General features: G+C 49.9%; 2 protein-coding genes across 2 annotated transcripts in view; one reads left to right on the forward strand and one right to left on the reverse strand.

Annotated features, from left to right (window-relative positions):
• Positions 1-15,040, reverse strand: LOC130491384 (vacuolar protein sorting-associated protein 37D-like). The gene is made up of 4 exons (XM_056865107.1): positions 14,888-15,040; positions 5,968-6,139; positions 2,482-2,564; positions 1-853 (listed from the first exon to the last, which is right to left on the reverse strand). Exons 1-4 carry the CDS (start codon positions 15,014-15,016, stop codon positions 380-382), a joined length of 858 nt encoding a protein of 285 aa, XP_056721085.1. The 5' UTR covers positions 15,017-15,040; the 3' UTR covers positions 1-379.
• LOC130491787 (serine/arginine repetitive matrix protein 2-like) overlaps positions 15,015-18,456 on the forward strand; it is a 21,815-nt gene continuing 18,373 nt past the window's right edge. Inside the window, exon 1 of the mRNA XM_056865579.1 lies at positions 15,015-15,183. Within this exon, the coding sequence (XP_056721557.1) occupies positions 15,015-15,183 (169 nt within the window). The remainder of the gene's footprint in view (positions 15,184-18,456) is intronic.

Here is an 18,456-nt window from a genome sequence, read left to right on the forward strand (position 1 = left end):
CTTGGTGGTTGCAGGCTCCCCGAAAGATGGGGGGTGGGGATGAAGCTAAGTATACCTCCCTTCAGTGTAAAATTGGAGGGGGAGGGGGGAACCCAGCCCTGTCTCTGCTGCCTATACTTACAATAAGTGTTATAACCCCGGCCAGCCAGGCTGCCTAAGGGGGTGGGGAACAGGAGGGGGATTAAAACCACATGACACTCAGCAGCCAGAGAGAATAGGGAGCCAGCTCATTCCCCCCAGCCCACCCCACCCCCAACCCCCAGCTCCTGGCAAGTCTGGGAGAACCGAGTCCTTGGAGGGCTGGCATCATACGTCGGACCCTGGCACATCGTAACTCGTGTCAGAGGCTCCGGTAGAAATGTCCCGGCAGCACCAGCATCTACCGGTGTGGAGGCTCCTTTTTCTTCTGGTGAGGCAAGTGAGCCTGCGGCAAGTGGATATGTCCAATCAGGCTCAAAGGGGAGCCCACGAAGGGAGCCTTGGGGTGCGAGGTGGCCAGGGTTGGCAGGCAGCACTTTTGGGGCGCCGCTGCCACGGGGATGGGGAGCACGGCTTCCGAAGGGATCAAGAAAGCTGGTGCCAAGCGGAGCTGGAAGACCTTGGGGGGCGGCCCGTTCTGCGCTGGTGCGGCTTGGGCGACGATTGGAGGAGCCGGAAGAGCTGGGGAGCTGGCGGGCTGTTCTTCGCAGCTGGGGCTGGGCTGCTCCGGGGTCTTTTCCTTTTCCAGCTTCAAGATCTCCTGCAGTTTCTCCAGTTGGGTGCGGCGGAGGTGGGATAGCATGCGGCTGTGCTGGAACGACTCCACAAAGGTCTCGATGGGAAGGTCCCAGCATAGGAATTGCTCCATCTGCTCCTGTGGACACAGGGAGGAAATGCCAAGGTGCCATTTGGGATTGCTGATGCGCCGAGCAAGTTTCAGCAGTTGCCTTGGGTCTGCTCACAGCCGTCTGCAAGAAAAAATGACCTCCTGCCTCCGCTAGACCTCTCCCTTCCCTCTTCATCATATCAATGCCACGTAGGCTGTGGACTCACAGGGAACTCTGTATGGTCTGGTTCCCTATGGCATTCCTCGGGCCTTGATCAGCTTATAACCCAGCTTTCTGGTCCTATATAAAAGTTGATAGATCAGGTCAGTCCCAGTGTTGGTGGAGATTAAATTGGTGTGTCTGCTGTGACTCCATTGCACCATGCATGTCTGTGGCCCATAGGTCTGTAGGCAAGGAGCTGTGGATTGGGGAGTCAGCCTAAAATGGCATCAGGACTGGGACAAGCATGCAGCAACTCAGGGCTTAGCATGGTGTGGTGATTAGAAATGGCAGACTCTAATGTGGAGAACTGGGTTTGATTCCCCCCTCCTCCACCTGAGCGGTGATCTCTAATCTGGTGAACCAGGTTGGTTTCCCCACTCCTACATGTGAAGCCTGCTGGGTGACCTTGGGCTAGTCACAATTCTCTCCGAACTCTCTCAGCCTCACCTACCTCACAAGGTGTCTGTTGTGGGGAGTGGAAGGTGATTGTAAACCAGTTTGAGTATCCTTAAAGGTAATGAAAATCAACCCTTCTTCTTCTTCTTTATTTAAAATAACTTTTTTTCTTTTGCAAAAGCAGCCTCAGAGATTGTTTTGTCCAGGAACATTGGGGGTGGGGGAGAGGACTTTAACTCATCCTCTCCTGCCATTTTCTTGTAGTAAGCACACACACCTCCAAAAAAATGTGTTTTCCCCACAGGGGGGCCTGTTCCATAGTTAGTAAACTGTTACAGCCACCCAACGTGTTTAAATCAATGCTTTCTAATTTATCCATTTGGTTAAATGGTTCACATTCAGTAGAATGTAGCTTGAACAACAGTTAAAAAGAGTAAAAGTTAAAGAATAATAATTGCCAAGTGCCCCTCAAAACAAATGATAAATGTAGCTGAGAGCAAAACTGCTCTTCTGATTGACAAGGGAGAAAAATACAGAAAACCTGCCCACTTTTCCTTCATTAGCCAGTTCAGTATGCTGCAGGGAAACAAAGCAGTATCCCACTGCTTCCATTACATGGAAGGGGAGGGGCTGTGGCTCAGTGGTAGAGCATCTGCTCGATATGCAGAAGATCCCAGGTTCAATCCCCGGCATCTCCAGTTAAAGGAACCAGGCAAGTAGGTGATGTGAAAGACCTCTGCCTGAGACCCCGGAGAGCTGCTGTCGGGCTGAGTGGACAATACTGATTTCGATGGACCACGGGTCTGATTCAGTATAAGGCAGCTTCATATGTGTTCATGTCAGTTACACCATTGGCTTTGCACTCCTTGGCCAGGACACTGGGAAGCAGGAGCAATTTTACCGCTTCCTGCGCTATTGAAAAAGAGACAGCCTGCATAACCCCCCCCCCATATTTCCGTACACTTATGGGATAGAAAATTTGAACGGCAAAAATTCAGGAAAGGGATCTGGAATACCCCCGAGAGAGCCAGGTTGCATGGTTATGGCCTTGACTCACCTCAACGTTGGCCTCCACTCCATCCAGCTCAGACTGCAGCCTGCTCACAGCATTCTGTGGGGTCCACTTTTCCATACAAGCCCCTGCAAAGGAAAGACAAGCCTTAGTTTTTGCACAGCTGCTCCACATTCACCCCTTCCTAGGGATGCCAACCTTCCAGGAACTGATGAAGAATATTGCAGCCACTGCGGCTAAACTCCTATCTCCTAAAAATATTATAAATCACAGCTTTGATTGGTTATTAAACTCTCTGAGTTGTATTTTGGCTATTACATTCACTGAGTTGTATTTGACACAGTCACTCAGTTTTGTATGTACAAATGACAGCTTTTAGTACAGAGGAACATAAATACAAAGCGGCTTAAGGTTCCAATCAAGGTTGAACAGTCCAAACTCTAGTCAAGGGTGTGATTTATAATATTTTAGGAGACAGGAATTTAGCCATAGTGGCTGCAATATTCTTTATCAATACTACATTGGCAGCTCAAGTGTATAATTGTTTTGACTAAACCTCCAGGAACTAGATAGAGATCTCCCGCTATTACAACTGATCAGCTGATAGAGATCAGCTTACCTGCCGCTTTGGCAATTGGACTCTATGGCATTGAAGTCCCTTCCTTCCCCAAACCCAGCCCTCCTCAGGCTCCACCCCCAAACCTCCTGCCAAAGGCAAAGAGGGATCTGGCAACCCTACCCCCTTCCTCACATGCAAACTTGGTCCAGGGTGGGAGTAGGTTGGGTTTTCTGTACCAGCCACCACCCAATGTGGGCTGAACCTAAGGTTGTGTGTGTTTGCATGCCATCAAGTCACAGCTGATTTATGGTGACCCCGGAGGGTTTTCAAGGCAAGAGACGTTCAGAGGTGGTTTGCCATTGCCTACCTCTGCATGGGCTGAGAGAATTTTGCGAGAATGGGGACTAGCCCAAGGTCACCCAGCAGGCTTCATGTGAAGGAGTGGGGAATCAAGCCCGGTCCTCCATATTACAGTCCGCCACTCTTAACCATTACAGCATGCTGGCTCTCTGATCTCTAACCTAAGGTTTCTGGGTCCCAATCCAGGTATGACAATGGTGGTTTTGACTTGCCAAAGAGCCAGTGGGGTGGTTGCCCGGTGCCTGGATTCGATCACTTTGGCATACAGGTGGGGACTGCCTTAACCAAGGACCTCACACTGTGCAGATGGGCGTTCAGGGTTTATAGTAAATAGCTACGCTGTTGCTTACAAATAAATGAGGAAAATAAAATTAAAAGAAATGGAAAATGACTATCAGTATCCTTTCCTTCCTTTCTCTTCCCTTTCTTGCCAGTTAGAAAAATGCCTTAAGCCCTGCAGCTAGAATATTACCATGTCAATGAGAAGGGAATTGACTTAGTCTTCTTGCTACGCTAGATGTCTACATTTCAGGGATGTGTTTTGGTGTGGAATCATGTTGCATAAGCCACCTGTGCTTTGAAGTATGCAATCCAGACACAAGTTTACCAGAGACGTTTCCAGGTTTGGCCCAGAAAGGAACCCATTTCTGGTCAGATCAAGAGCCCAGAGCAGGTTTACACTTCACAAAAGTTAACCAAAGTTCCCTTCAAGGCCAAAGAAGATGAGGAAATACGGACCCAGGGAACAGGAAGAAAACTGGAAGCAGAAATACATTGAGGGAGAAGTTGACTACTGAGGCTTAGGCCTGGGGCCTATGAACGAGTGATCCTGAGCATGTGTAGAGTGCCTTTTCCTTTCATAGAATCATAGAGTTGGAAGGGACCACCAGGGTCATCTAGTCCAAACCCCCTGCGCAATGCAGGAAATTCACAACTCCCTCCCCACACAGCCCCAGTGATCCCTACCCCGTGGCCAAAAGATGGCCAAGATGCCCTCCCTCTCATGATCTGCCTAAGGGCATTCTTTCATTCTTGAGCACCCACAGTTAAGTATCAATCAATCTTTATTTTACAGTCATTTGACCAAAAATAGAACACATCTAATCAAGAGTAACATAGATTTGTAATAAAATAGTATCAGTCAATCGAAAAGTCGACAAAATATATCAATAAAATCCCATATCGAAAAAGGTAAGTAAGCTAGCTTCTAAAACGTTTATCAAATTGTACCTATTTGTACATTACATCCTTTCGGGCCTTATATATAGCAGCACAAAATTTGGCCACACTCCTCGAAGTTTGTGTGTTACTATCTTCCAGTAGTCGTTGGATACAAATTTTATCAGGTAGCCCTGTATTATTTCTTAGAATTTCTTGAATAGTCTTAGATCTTAACTAATGATGGAGAGGGCAGTAAGTAGTACATCTATGTAATCTGGAGGCAGGAGTTTCCAGATTACAGGATTTGAGATGGGGGGCACAATCAGAGTTTACTATGACTTGGCTTGACCAACAGAGTATGCGCCCACTGCATGCTCTTTGCTGTGATGATAACCAGTGTTCGATGTAATGGACACAATTCATATAGAAGCACATGGGCTGCAGAACTGCGACTGGCCGTGACTTCCTAGCACGTGTCTGTTCTGTGCTTACGTACATTATTCTTTCGCACTTCACGGGGTTCACAGGTGTGCACACATGGCAAACGAATCTGCCACGCAATGTGTGAAACGAACCTCTAGAAAGGAGAGGCACCAATGCTTAGAAAGGCCTAAGCAGCCGGGAAAATGTAGAGCCTCTGCATGGAACTGGATGTTGTAGCAACCGCAAGGCTGCCGCTGAAATCAGTGGTCTTGCACCTCTGTTTCGTTCTATCCCCCGACACATAGGGATGCTCCACACACTATGGGATAACATGGTGTCTATGCCTCAGTTCCACCTCATTGGATGCCAATTACGAGGGGAGGGACAACTTGCAAGCATTTCTAGATGTTACATCATAGAGGAGAAAGAGACGCAGGGCTGCCGTTTTCAGCAGCAGCCCAGCCTTCCCCGTAATGTCTGCTTCCAGCACTGGTGACACTCCATCCTTTGTGCAGCAGTCTTCTGCCAGCTGTAGTGACACCAGTGTTACACCTCACATTCAGTAACCACAACCTAATCAGTACACCTCGGCAAGTGCCGAAAGACACGTGTCGTCCATACATGCATTATAGGGTTCCTGCCGGAAACAATGGTGTACCCACAGAAGAAGAAGATTCGGTTTTTATATGCCGACTTTCTCTACCACTGAAGGAAGAATCAAACCGTCTTACAATCACCTTCCCTTCCCTTCCCCACAATAGACACCCTGTGAGGTAGGTGAGGCTGAGAGAGTGTGACTAGCCCAAGGTCACCCAGCTGGCTTCATGTGTAGGAATGTGGAAACAAATCCAGTCCACCAGATTAGCCTCTGCCGCTCATGTGGAGGAGTGGGAAATCCAACCCGGTTCTCCAGATCAGAGCCCACCGCTCCAAACCACCGCTCTTAACCACTACAATGGCTGCTTTCCTTGGCTAGTGGGGGGTACGAGGGAGGTGTAGGCAGGGGACACCCCCTCCTTTCCACTCACCCAGGCGCTGCTGCTTCTCTCGACACGTCTCTCGAAGTTCCCGCAGCTCTTGGTACTTGATGGCCAGGGAGGCCTTGCCGTTCTCCAGGCGTGGCTGCAGAGCCAGGTTCTGCTTGGCCAGTGCGTAGTTGGAAGCCAGGCGCATCTCCCGCTCCAGTTGCAGGTTCTGGAACTGCAAGGAGACCAGAGAGATCCTTGGTTTGGTCCTACACGGGGTCTCGGCAGACAGTCCCCGAAGTTACCCTCCTTCGCTACAGTCCTAAAGAGCTGTGGCGTGGGCAGGGGACGGCTCATGCTTTGCAGGAGGACGTGGTTGGAAAACATTCCCACCGCCGATCACCCAGCTGAAGAGGGAATTAGAACCAGCTTGTATCTTCAGTAGGGTTGCCAAGTCCCTCTTCGCCACCGGCGGGAGATTTTGCGGGCAGAGCCTGAGGAGGGCGGGGTTTGGGGAGGGGAGGGACTTCAATGTCATAGAGTCCAATGGCCAAAGCGACCATTTTCCCCAGGGGAACTGCTCTCTATCCGCTGGAGATCAGTTGTAATAGCAGGAGATCTTCTGCTATTACCTGGAGGTTTGGTAAACAAAGATTAGCGTGCTGTAGGATACTCAGCAAACTAGAAACAGCACTTCACAAGCTAGACACAATGATTATAAAGTAGTGGTATTTAATAACATATCCACCACTGATAGTATGTAGGCAAAAACATGTGTTGTTAATTATTGCCTTAAAAGTAACACCAAAGAGAGGACTATGCCTTGTTACAAACAAATAATAGTATTATAGGTAAGTCCATGAAAGGGGGTGCCAACCTCCCTTTCTTCCACAGATATGCTTCTTGAGAGTAGCAATTCAGTAGTGCAGTTGTTCTCTGCAGTTGTTCTCAACAGAAGCCCGGTGATCTTTCTGTTTCAGCGATTAACGCCTTCTTCAGGGACCAACGCTGGCTGTTATTAACATTCTCTGAGTTGGCCAACATGTTTTTGCCTACATACTATCAGTGGTGGATATGTTATTAAATACTACTACTTTATAATCATTGTGTCTAGCTTGTGAAGTGCTGTTTCTAGTTTGCTGATTACCTGGAGGTTAGCAACCCTACTCTTCAGCCATGTGGTTGATGGTAGGGAGTGGGGAAATATCCAACACACTTTGGTCTATTTGGTCTCCCCTTGCCCAGGTGCTAGGACAATGTTTGACAACGTGCTGTAGGAAGTGATTTGGATCCCCTGTCCAAGCCGCCTGCAAATTTCTGCTCCGTAGTTTAGTTCCTGAGCCTGCACGGTAATCTAGACTGTATGTGTAGGATGTGATTGTTTTGGGAACGCATTTGCCATTGGTCTGTCCCCTGCAAAAAGACCCTCTCCAAAGCTGCATAACAACTATTTACAATCTGTAACGAAAAGCAGTGACCTAAAGTCTGAGAAAACAAGAGAACCCTGTAACATAAAGGGTTTGGTAGTGGACTTCAGAAGGAGCCCCGTGGCGCAGAGTGGTAAACTGCAGTACTGCAGTCCAAGCTCTGCCTACAACCTGAGTTCAATCCCGACGGAAGTCGGTTTCAGGTAGCTGGCTCAAGGTTGACTCCGCCTTCCATCCTTCCAAGGTTGGTAAAATGAGTACCCAGCTTGCTGGGGGTAAAGGGAAAGGTGACTGGGCAAACCACCCCGTAAAAAAACAAAGTCTGCCTAGGAAACGTCGGGATGGGACATCACCCCATGGGTCAGGAATGACCCGGTGCTTGCACAGGGGACCTTTACCTTTTAGTGGACTTCAGAGAGGAAAAAGTCCCAGAGCTGTGGAGTCACCACTAAGGAGGTCCTGCTTCTATAAAAACCTACGGGGTTGTCTTAGCTTGTCTCATGGGTGGGTTGGGTGGGCATGAGTGGGAAGCAAGGAGGTTTAAGAAGATAGGATTTAGATTGGAAGCTCCTCTGGGCAGGGATCTGAATCTTTGCATAACTTGACTCTGTTAAGCAGCCCACGCATGGATGGTTCTATAAAAAGCAAACAAAACATTAATAATCTACAACATGCCTAATTTGCATGACAACATCAAGAAACGGCAGACAAGCTGTCTGGCTGCAGAATGCTGCCCGCTTGGGAACACAAAAGAATTCCAGTGCCCAAACTGTAAGTCCCCAGGATTTGGGGTTAGGTGTGGGACCAAGAAATGCAGGCCAGAGAAAAGAACATCAGAAAAGCCATGCTGGATCAGGCTGAAGCCCATCAATTCCAGCAGTCTGTTCACACGGCGGCCAACCAGGTGCCTCTAGGAAGTCCACAAACAAGACAACTGCAGCACCATCTTGCCTGTGTTTTATAGCAGCTAATATAATAGGCATGCTCCTCTGATATTGGAGAGAACGGGTATGCATCATGACTAGTATTCATTTTGACTAGTAGCCATGGATAGCCCTATTCTCAATTAACATGTCCACTCCCCTCTTAAAGCCTTCCAAGTTGGCAGCTATCACTGCATCCTGGGGCAGGGGGTTCCACAACTTAACTATGCGTTGTGCGAAGAAATACTTCCTTTTATCTGTTTTGAATCTCTCACCCACTGAAATAAATGGGAGCTGTGCAGGAAGTTTTCTGCAGGGTCATGCTGCCCCAACTTGACCCTAGGTTGGTCTTTGGGCCCCTGTTCCCCATGGGTCTCTCCTTGTGCATGCGTTAAGTGCCGTCAAGTCATTTCCGACTTATGGCGACCCTATGAATTAATGATCTAGCATTAACAGCCTTACTCAGGTCATGCAGACTGAGGGCCGTGGCTTCCTTTATAGAGTCAATCCATCTCATGTTGAGTCTTCCTCTTTTCCAACTGCCTGCAACTTTTCCTAGCATACCTGTCACAGGACCCCAGTTATCTCACTGGCAAACGAAGATGAGTGAAAAAAATCATCCTGAGCACAAAATCCAATTTTTTTTCTTAAAGTAAAACCCCCAAACGTAACCTCCTCCACCTTTTATTTGGAGATGGAGAGGTCTTGGTACCACAGGCACATTTCTGACTGACTTGAGTTATAAATGGTAAAGGGTTTTTGGTTGGAGGGTTGCCAACCTCCAGATACTAGCTGGAGATCTCCTGCTGTTACAACTTATCTCCAACCGATAGAGATCAGTTCACCTGGAGAAAATGGCTGCTTTGGCAGTTGGACTCTATGGCATTGATGTCCCTCCCCTCCCCAAACCCCACCTTCCTCAGACTCCACCCCCAAAAGCTCCCGCCGGTGGTGAAGAGGGACCTGGCAACCCTAGTAACTCTAGTAGCTTGGTCGAAAGGCCTACTCCTGGGCAAACTGCCCTTATCCTCCACAAAAAGGAAGGGAAATAATTGGAAGGAAGTTTGCAGGGGCTATTTTGGTATAAGAACATAACAAGAGCCTTGCTAGATCAGACCGGCGGTCCATAACTCCAGCATCCTGTCTTACACAGTGGCCAACTAGTTGACCTCGAAGGCCGACAAACAGGGCAGAGAGGCCGTGACCGTTCTGTATTCAGAGGGATACCACCTCTGGACATTTAAATCACCATGGCTAATAGCCACCGCCAAGCCTCTCCTCTATGAATCTGTCGAATCCCCTTTTAAAGCTCTCAATATAGTAACCACCACTATGCCCACGGGCAGCGAATGCCACCATTTAATTGCTTGTTAAATAAAGGAAAAGTACTTCCTGCTGTCTGTCCTGAATCTTTGCCCATTAACTTCATTGGGTGATCCTTGGGTTGCCAACCTTCAGGTGGTGGCTGGAGATCTCTCACTATTACAACTCAGTAACTGTTCCTCAGTGGAACAGGCTTCCTCGGGAGGTGGCAAGCTCTCCTTCCCTGGAGGTTTTTAAGAAGAGGCTAGATGGCCATCTGTCAGCAATGCTATTTCTATGACTTTAGGCAGATCATGAGAGGGAGGGCATCTGGGCCATCTTCTGGGCATGGAGTAGGGGTCCCTGGGGGTGTGGGGGGGGAGGTAGTTGTGAATTCCCTGCATTGTTCAGGGGCTTGGACTAGATGACCCCGGTGGACCCCAGCTCTACAATTCTATAATTCTAACTGATCTCCTGGGGATGGAGATCAATTCACCTGGAGAAAATGGCCGCTTTGGGAGGTGAGCTCTATGGCATTCTACCCCATTGAAGTCCTTCCCCTCTGCAAATCCCACCCTCCTCAGGTTCTGCCCCCAAAATTTCCAGGTATTTCCCAACTCAAAAGTTGAAGGCCCCGGGAAAAGAGGAAGACCCAACAAGAGATGGATTGACTCCATCAAGGAAGCCATGGCCCTCATTTTGCAAGATCTGAGCAACCCTGTTAAGGACAGGATGTTTTGGAGGACACTGATTCATAGGGTCGCCATGAGTTGGAAGTGACTTGACAGTACTTAACACACACAGGCACACATTTGCCAACCCAGAGCTGGCAACCCTAGGTGATCCTGAGGTCTACTACTATGGAAGAAGGAAAAACATTCTCTCTATCCGCATTCCTCACCCCACAGTAACTATCACAAAGCTGCTACCTCCCTCAAGCAAAGAAATGTTATATGAATCATGGCTGAGTCAGACCTTGGTCCATATAGCTCAGTATTGTCTGTTCTGTTCGGAAGCAGCTCTCGGGCAAAAATTCACTCCCAACGCCTACTTGAAGAGATATTTTTAACTGGACATGCTGGGGATGGGATCTGGGACCTTCCGCATGCAAGGCGCATGTTTGCTGTTCCTACAGCCCAACCCCACAAATATATGCTCATACCACCTTCTACAAAGTTAGTCCGCCTGGCTCATTTATAAGGTTGCCAACCTCCAGGTGGTGGCTGGAGATCTCCTGCTATTACAACTGATCTCCTGCCAATAGAGATCAGTTCCCCTGGAGAAAATGGCCACTTTGGCCATTGGACTCTATGACATTGAAGTCCCTCCCCTCCCCAAACCCCACCCTCCTCAGGCCCCACCCCCAAAACCTCCTGCTGGTGGCGAAGAGGGACCTGGCAACCCTACTCATTCAACTTAGAATTGTCTGCTCAGACTGGCAGCAGCACTCCAGGTACTTGGGCACCAAGAGCAGTCTTTCTCTCTCCTGCTGACCAGCAGTTCTGTAACTAGAAGTGCCGAGTATCGAACCTGGATCCTTCAGTATGCAAAGCAGGTGCTCTGCCACCCATATCCTTGGCAGGAGGGCTTAATTCACAGGGCCTCTGAATAGTTTGTAACAAGAGGTATTTAGTGTGCGGAACTAGCAAGTTGGGAAGTATTATAAAGGCTCCCGAGGGACAATGCCACACATGGTCTGAAACCCATGGGGGGTGACCCCCCCTGCACCCCGGCCACTCTATGGGACCCTCTCTGGAGTGGTGTCATGGCTGTGAACCGGGAAATCCTACTTAAAATCTCAGAAGAAGAAGAAAAGAAGAGTTGGTTTTTATACCCCACTTTTCTCTACCTTTTAAGGAGTCTCAAAGCGGCTTACAATCGCCTTCCCCTCCCCACAACAGACACCTTGTGAGGTAGATGGGGCTGAGAGAGTTTTGAAAGAACTGTGACTAGCCCAAGGTCACCCTGCAGGCTTCATGTGGAAGAGTGGGGAAACAGACCTGGTTCACCAGATTAGAGTCCACCGCTCATGTGGAGGAGTGGGGAAACAGACCTAGTTCACCAGATTAGAGTGGGGAAACAGACCTGGTTCACCAGATCAGAGTCCGCTGCTCATGTGGAGGAGTGGGGAAACAGACCTGGTTCTCCAGATTAGAGTCCGCCGCTCATGTGAAGGAGTAGGGAAACAGACCTGCTCTACCAGATTAGAGTCCGCTGCTCTTAACCACTAAACCTCGCTGGCTACTATACCATACAAAGCCACCAACATGTTTGGTGGCCTTCAGCAAGTGATCACTTCCAGTTTCAGCTCCCCTCCCTCCTCAGTATGGCCAGCCCCCTCGCACAAGGCTAAGAGAGGGGACACAGCTCAGCGGCAGAGCAACTGCTTGGCATGCAGAAGGTCACCGGTTCAATCCCCAGCTTCTCTACCTAAAAGGATTGGATAGCAGGTGATCCAAAAGACCTCCATCTGGGACCCTGGAGAGAAGCTGTCAGTTAGAGTAGACAATACTCCTAACTGGAACATTGGTCTGATTCACTATAAAGCAAGCTTGAAGCATTCATGTGTGTTCAAGGCTGTTCTACTCGTGCCAAGAGCTAATGGGAATGAAATATTTTGAAGACTTGAAATGCTCCACCTCAGTGTGAAGGATCCAGATAACTGTCACAGAACATGCCAGTTTTGGGTACAATCTTTGGCGCCATATTTCCATGCCAAGCTAAAGAGAACAAAGTGGCCCTGTCCAATCTACATTCATTATTTCATTTCAGACATTTATACCCCACTTTTCTCCCCAAGGGACCCAAAGCAGCTGAGAACATCATTGCCCACGCCTCCAGTTTATCTTCACAACATCAACACAATGAGGAAGGTTAGGCTCAGAGTGTGTGACTGGCCCAAGGTCACCTATCAAGCTTCCATGACAGAGAGGGTATTCGAACCTGGCTCTCCCAAATCCTAGTTCAATGCTCTAACCCAGTGGTTCCCAAACTTTTCGGGCCACCGCCCCCTCGGTTCCACAAACTCAACCCCAGCGCCCCCTACCCTATCCTATAAAGCGCATTATTCAAAATAGGGGTTTGCATGACTCACTACAGAAGATAATAACAATACAATTTCAAAACAGTAGCAATTAATTGCACATCTATTCAAAATCAAATTAAAATTTTTTAGTTGATATGTATTCAGCAAAACTGATGAACTTGATCCAGTGGTACCAGCTCTTCAAAGTCTGGGAAAAAATTCTGATAGTTACCACCAAAATTTGCCGGCATGGTGCCATAGCTTGATCTATTGTAAATTAGTGAACAACACAATTGAAGGGGCCCACCTCTAGCGCCCCCCTGCTGCCCTCTTGCCTCTTAGTGCCCCCCTAGGTAATCCCACCACCGCCCCCCAGGGGTTGGTACTGACCCCTTTGGGAACCACCGCTCTAACCACTACGCCATGCTGGCTGTCAATCATCCAGTGGCTGAAAGTGCTTTATTCTGTTAAGCTGAAGGCATAGGGACAATGAGATTCTGTGCTCAGCCTGGTCTGCTGCCCTGACTAAGCCTCAGGGCAAGCCACTCTCTGACTTTTCCAGCTACCACCCTGATAAACCCATCTCATTAAGTGTTAAGCACGGCCTGATTTAACATTATTTCAGTAATATCCAGCGCTCTTTCTCTGACCTCCAAAGGGTCGTACCTACTGGATCTGGGCACATCTGCCCCCTCCAACGACACAGGAGGGCACACATAATAAAGGAAGGCCGTGGGGGGCAGGTCCTGGCTGGACTCGGGGGGTGCAACCTGGCACAGCGCTTGGTCCCAGTCTTCAGTAATCCTGACTAGCATTTGTGAATGCTGGACTAGGAAGTGGCAGCTACCCCCATTTTAATGAACGACGAGGAAAAAGCGGTGGTCTCGTTCACGGGGCCTTGCCAACAGCGAGGTTTGAAGGAGTCGGAGAAGGCGTCTTTCCAAGATAAACAGGCTGGACGGATTGTGGCAAGAACAGGGGGGGGGGGGTTGGCACGACGGCTGCGAATCAAGGGGACTGAACCGAGGGGCCTTTGAAGGCTTGGTGGGCCAGGGAAGGGTTCAGGGAACGCCTGGGGGGTGGGAAGCCCTCTCTGGAGGCAAACCCCCCCGCTTTGTTTCTCTGCCTGTGGCTTCGGCTGTCGAAAAGGCGAAAGGAAAATCATACGCCATTTATGATGAAGACGTACGGTGAGCCCAGAGAGGGAACAGCCAGGCAAATATGGGGGGCAATGCCCACCCTCCCTCCCCGCACACAAAGCACAACAATCCCTTTTTGCTTGCCCGGCTGGCTCCCTGAAGGGTGAATCAGTGGGGTTCTGTCAGACCTCGGGGTCCCTTGCAGAAAAACACAGGAAGGGGGGGTAGAGGAGAAGGGGGAGGCAGAACGCGAGCATTTCCATGTTGACAGTCTGATCCGGGGAAGAGAGCCGTTGTAAGGAGCCTGTTTTCGGATGGGGCCCCTGCCAAGGCAAAGCATCCAGGCCTTGTGAACATCCCACACCCCTGCCCAAATCATTCCCCCCCCACACACACAATCATCAAATACCTCCCTCCCCAGTGACTGGCGCTGCCTTCCTCCTATAGGGCCATGAAGGTATAAAGCAGGGCCCATTATAAAGGCTGCTGTCAGGGGATGGGTTGGGGCGGGGGATACAATGAAAAATGGAAGGGAAAGCCCTTTGGGTGGTTTCGGAATCGGAGAGCCCAGGGAAGGGCAACGTTGCCCCGCTGGTGGGGAGGTGGGCGGGCGGGTGGAGAACCTGGGTATCCTCCGTGCCAGGGTCTGAGACAGAAGCAGGTGGGTTGGGCTCTCAGGCAAGAGGGTCCCGTCGCCAAAGGGAGGGGGGGCTGCTTTGCCCAGGGAGATGCCCAGGGTGGCTTGTTTGGTTTCGCTTTGTTTTTTCGCCTGGGGCCCTGGAAAGCAAAGAGGGGTTTTCTGCAGAAAAGGCCAGCGTAGACTCCAGCGTCGAGCGCAGGCCTGCTGGATTGGCACAGGGAACCCCCCCCCCCAATGCCATGATCCCACCCGATGGGCACCGCAGCAACCACCAAGGACCCTGGGGAGTGCCAAAAGGCAGAGAGCCCCCAAGGTGGCCCTGGCAGGCCTGGTGAGCATCCCTTCCCTTTTTCTGGGGTGGGTGTGCTTGGATGGATGGGGAGGGGGGCTGGGGAGGGGGCCGCGCTCGGGGCCGGCGGTTGCCCTCCAGGGCGAGCGTGCGGGAGATGCACCTGCCTGGCAGACAATGCCCCTCGTGGGCCCGATCCCCTCCCCGGGCCCCGATCCCCGATCCCGGCGGCGCTTACCTTCCTGCTCAGCTTGACGATGCGCTCCAGCCACGTCTCGTCCCGCATCAGGGCGCGGAGCTGCGCGGTGCTGAGCGCCCCGAAGCCCAGGTCCACCGCCGAGCTCCGCGGGCCCCGGTCGCGGTCCATGGTGCGGACGGAGCAGACGGGCGGCCGCACCTGGACGGCGATCTCGCACCTGCACCTGCGCCGCCGCCTCGGGCCGCCAGAGGGCGCCGGCGCGCCTCTTAAAGGGGCCGCCGCGCTCTGTTGTCTTCCACCGGGGGGAGGGAAGGGGCGGGGACGGCGTCGCGGGGGTGGGAGTCGGATTTAGGCCAGCGGGAGCCCCCCCCCCATTCCTGTCAAGAGAGCCTGCTTTGGAATCGGGGAGTGCGCCTGGATGCCCTTGGCCATGTGCAGAGGGCCTGCTCCCAGATCGTCGGAAGGGTGACCTTCAGGCAGGCTGGGATGTTGCAGGAAAGGGCGAACAAACGATCGAGGTGTGGCAGCGCCTCCTCTGTGAGGAAAGGCTCTGGGGGCTTTTGACTTGAGGCGAAAATGATGACTCAAGGGTGGGGTTGCCAACCTCCAGGTACTAGCTGCAGATCTCCTGCTATTACAACTGATCTCTAGCAGATAGAGATCATAGAATCATAGAGTTGGAAGGGACCACCAGGGGCATCTAGTCCAACCCCCTGCACAATGCAATAATTTCACAACTACCTCCCCCAACACACCCCCAGTGACCCCTACTCCATGCCCAGAAGATGCCCAACATGCCCTCCCTCTCATGGACTGCCTAAGTTCATAGAATCAGCATTGCTGACAGGTGGCCATCTAGCCTCTGCTTCAAAACCTCCAGGGATGGAGCACTTACCACCTCCTGAGGTCCCTCCCCTTCCCAAACCCCACCCTCCTCTGGCTCTGCCCTCCAAATCTCCAGGTATTTCCCAACCCAAAGCTGGCAGCAACCCTACTCAAGGAGGACATGATGGTGATGGAGGATCATGGAATGAAGCAAGATGTGGAAAGAGAGAGAGAAAGAGAGAACTTTTTCTTCTTCTCCCAAACCGAGGCTCAGGGTCATCTATTGACGTTGGATGGGCAGAAGATGCAGGACGGACAAAGAGGACAGATGCATAATTAACGTGTGAAGCTCCCTGTCAAGGGAAGCAGTGATGGCCACTAGTTTGGACGGCTTGGAAAGGGGATTAGAGGACTTGATTGATCTGAGGTCCCTCAATGGATGTTCAGTTGGATGGCTAGGTGAAACCTCCATGTTCGGAGGCAGTGTACCTCTGCCACCTGGATAGGCCCTATTGGAAGGCCTTGTGGGGGCATCTGCTTAGTCACTGTGGGAAATTGGATGCTGGAATAGAAGGGACCTTTGGTCTGATTTAGCATTGGAGGATAAATCCATCAATGGCTATCTGTCAGAATAGTTCAATGCAACCTTCATGTTGTGAGACAGTATACAGGTAGAGTATCCCTTATCCGGACACCTCATATCCAGACTGATCCAAAAACTGAACTCTTTGAGCCGGCATGCAGGCAGATCCGTGTTGCCTGCTTTCAATGTTTCCTCTCACCTAAAAAAATAAAATACAGTGTATGTTGCATCATAGGTGGAGACTGAAAGCCTGCCGTTGTTAGTTTGTTTGCTGTTGCTCTTGTTTAACGGCTGAAACAAGTATTCTGGTAAGAAGAAGAGCTGGTTTTTATATGCCGACTTTCTCTACCACTTAAGGGAGACTCAAACCGGCTTACGATCACCTTCCCTCCCCCTCCCCACAACAGACACCCTGTGCGGTAGGTGGGGCTGAGAGAGAGTGATTTGCCCAAGGCCACTCAGCTGGCTTCGTGCGTAGGAGCGGGGAAACCAACCTGGTTCACCAGATCAGCTTCTGCCGCTCATGTGGAGGAGTGGAGGAATCAAACCTGGTTCTCCAGATCAAACTCCACTGCACCAAACCACCGCTCTTAACCACTACTAAGATAGTTCCACCTTTGCTTTCTGATGGTTCAGTGTACACAAAATTATTTAAAAAATTGTTTCAATTTACGTTCAGGCCATGTGTTTAAAGTGTATATAAAACATAAATGAATTTGGGTCCCATCCTCAAGATATCTCATAATGCATATGCAAAAATTCCAAAATATTCCAATATATGGAAAGATCTGAAATATGGACCACTTCTGGTCCCAAGCAGTCCAGATAAGGGATACCTGACCTTTGGGTTGGGGAGAGTTAGGTGGAAATGTAATAAATAAATAAATACTCAACCTGTACCTCTGAATACTGGTTGCTGAGAGACACATTGGGGGTTACCACATTATGTATTCCCAGCAATGTCTTAAGAGTTTGAATTTTTTTAAAAAAAACATCACTTTGAAAGGGTTTTTGGATGCCATGGCTAAAAAATGGTTGGAAGACGTCTTCACAGCTAAAGGGGCCAAACAAAGTGCGAACAGTATTTTTTATAACAGTTTCAAACTCTTAATACATCGATGGGAATACATAGAAAGTGCGAACAGTATTTTTTTATAACATTTCCAAACTCTTAATACATCGCTGGGAATATGTAGTGTGGTAACAGCCCTGGTTGGCCACTGTGAGAAACAGGAGGCTGGAAAAGACACCCAATTGATCTGATCCAGCAAGGCTCTTCTGATGTTCTTATGAATCTGGGAAAGAAGGAATTTTTCCCTGTCTTTTCTAAGCACTGGAACAGATTAGAGTTGTAATACAGTAGTTTAGCAGCATATGGGAAACGTCTGTGACAGGTGCGGGAATGTGGGATAGCGGAGAATGCCCCGGAGCATGTGCAGAATGCTTCTATCTTCTGCTTTCTTTGGGAGTACCTGGGTGCAAGCAGAATTATGAAAGGTAATAGCAAATAGAGTGTCAATGGTTGAACCCCTGGTTTAAGACTCTCTGCAGGTGTGAATTAATGTTATCAATCTCACAGGAACACATGAAGCTGCCTTCTACTGAATCAGACCCTTGGCCCATCAAAGTCAGTATTGTCTACTCAGACCGGCAGCGGCTCTCCAGGGTCTCAGGCGGAGGTCTTTCCCATCACTGGCAACTGTACTGTGAATTTACTAGGGGTTTTTAGACAAGCTTCTCTCAACCCCCGGTCTTCCTTCCGAAAAGAGAAAACTGATCTGGTCACCCTGGCAGGGTTGTTGTAAATGCTGTTGATGCATTTAAAGGTATACTCTTTAAAAATAGCACAACTCATGTTCGGCAGTTAATGATAGATGGGCTGCGCAAAATGATGAAGCAGAACCAGTGGCGGATGCAAACAAATCTTGGAGGCCTTGGTTCAGAGTCTTTCTGTCATGGATAGGGTTGCCAGCTCTGGGTTGGGAAATAACTGGAGATTTGGGGGTGGAGCCTGCGGAGGGCAGGATTTGAGGAGGGGAGGGGCTTCAGTGGGGTGTAATGCCATAAACTCCACCTTCTAAAGTGGCCATTTCCTCCAGGGGAACTGATCTCTGTCACCTGGAAATCAGTTGTAATCCCAGATCTCCAGCCACCACCTGGAGGTTGGCAGCCTTAGTCATGGACACAATCTACGGCTCCA

The sequence above is a fragment of the Euleptes europaea genome, chromosome 19 (assembly GCF_029931775.1).
Source record: "Euleptes europaea isolate rEulEur1 chromosome 19, rEulEur1.hap1, whole genome shotgun sequence".
Lineage (NCBI taxonomy): Eukaryota > Metazoa > Chordata > Lepidosauria > Squamata > Sphaerodactylidae > Euleptes > Euleptes europaea.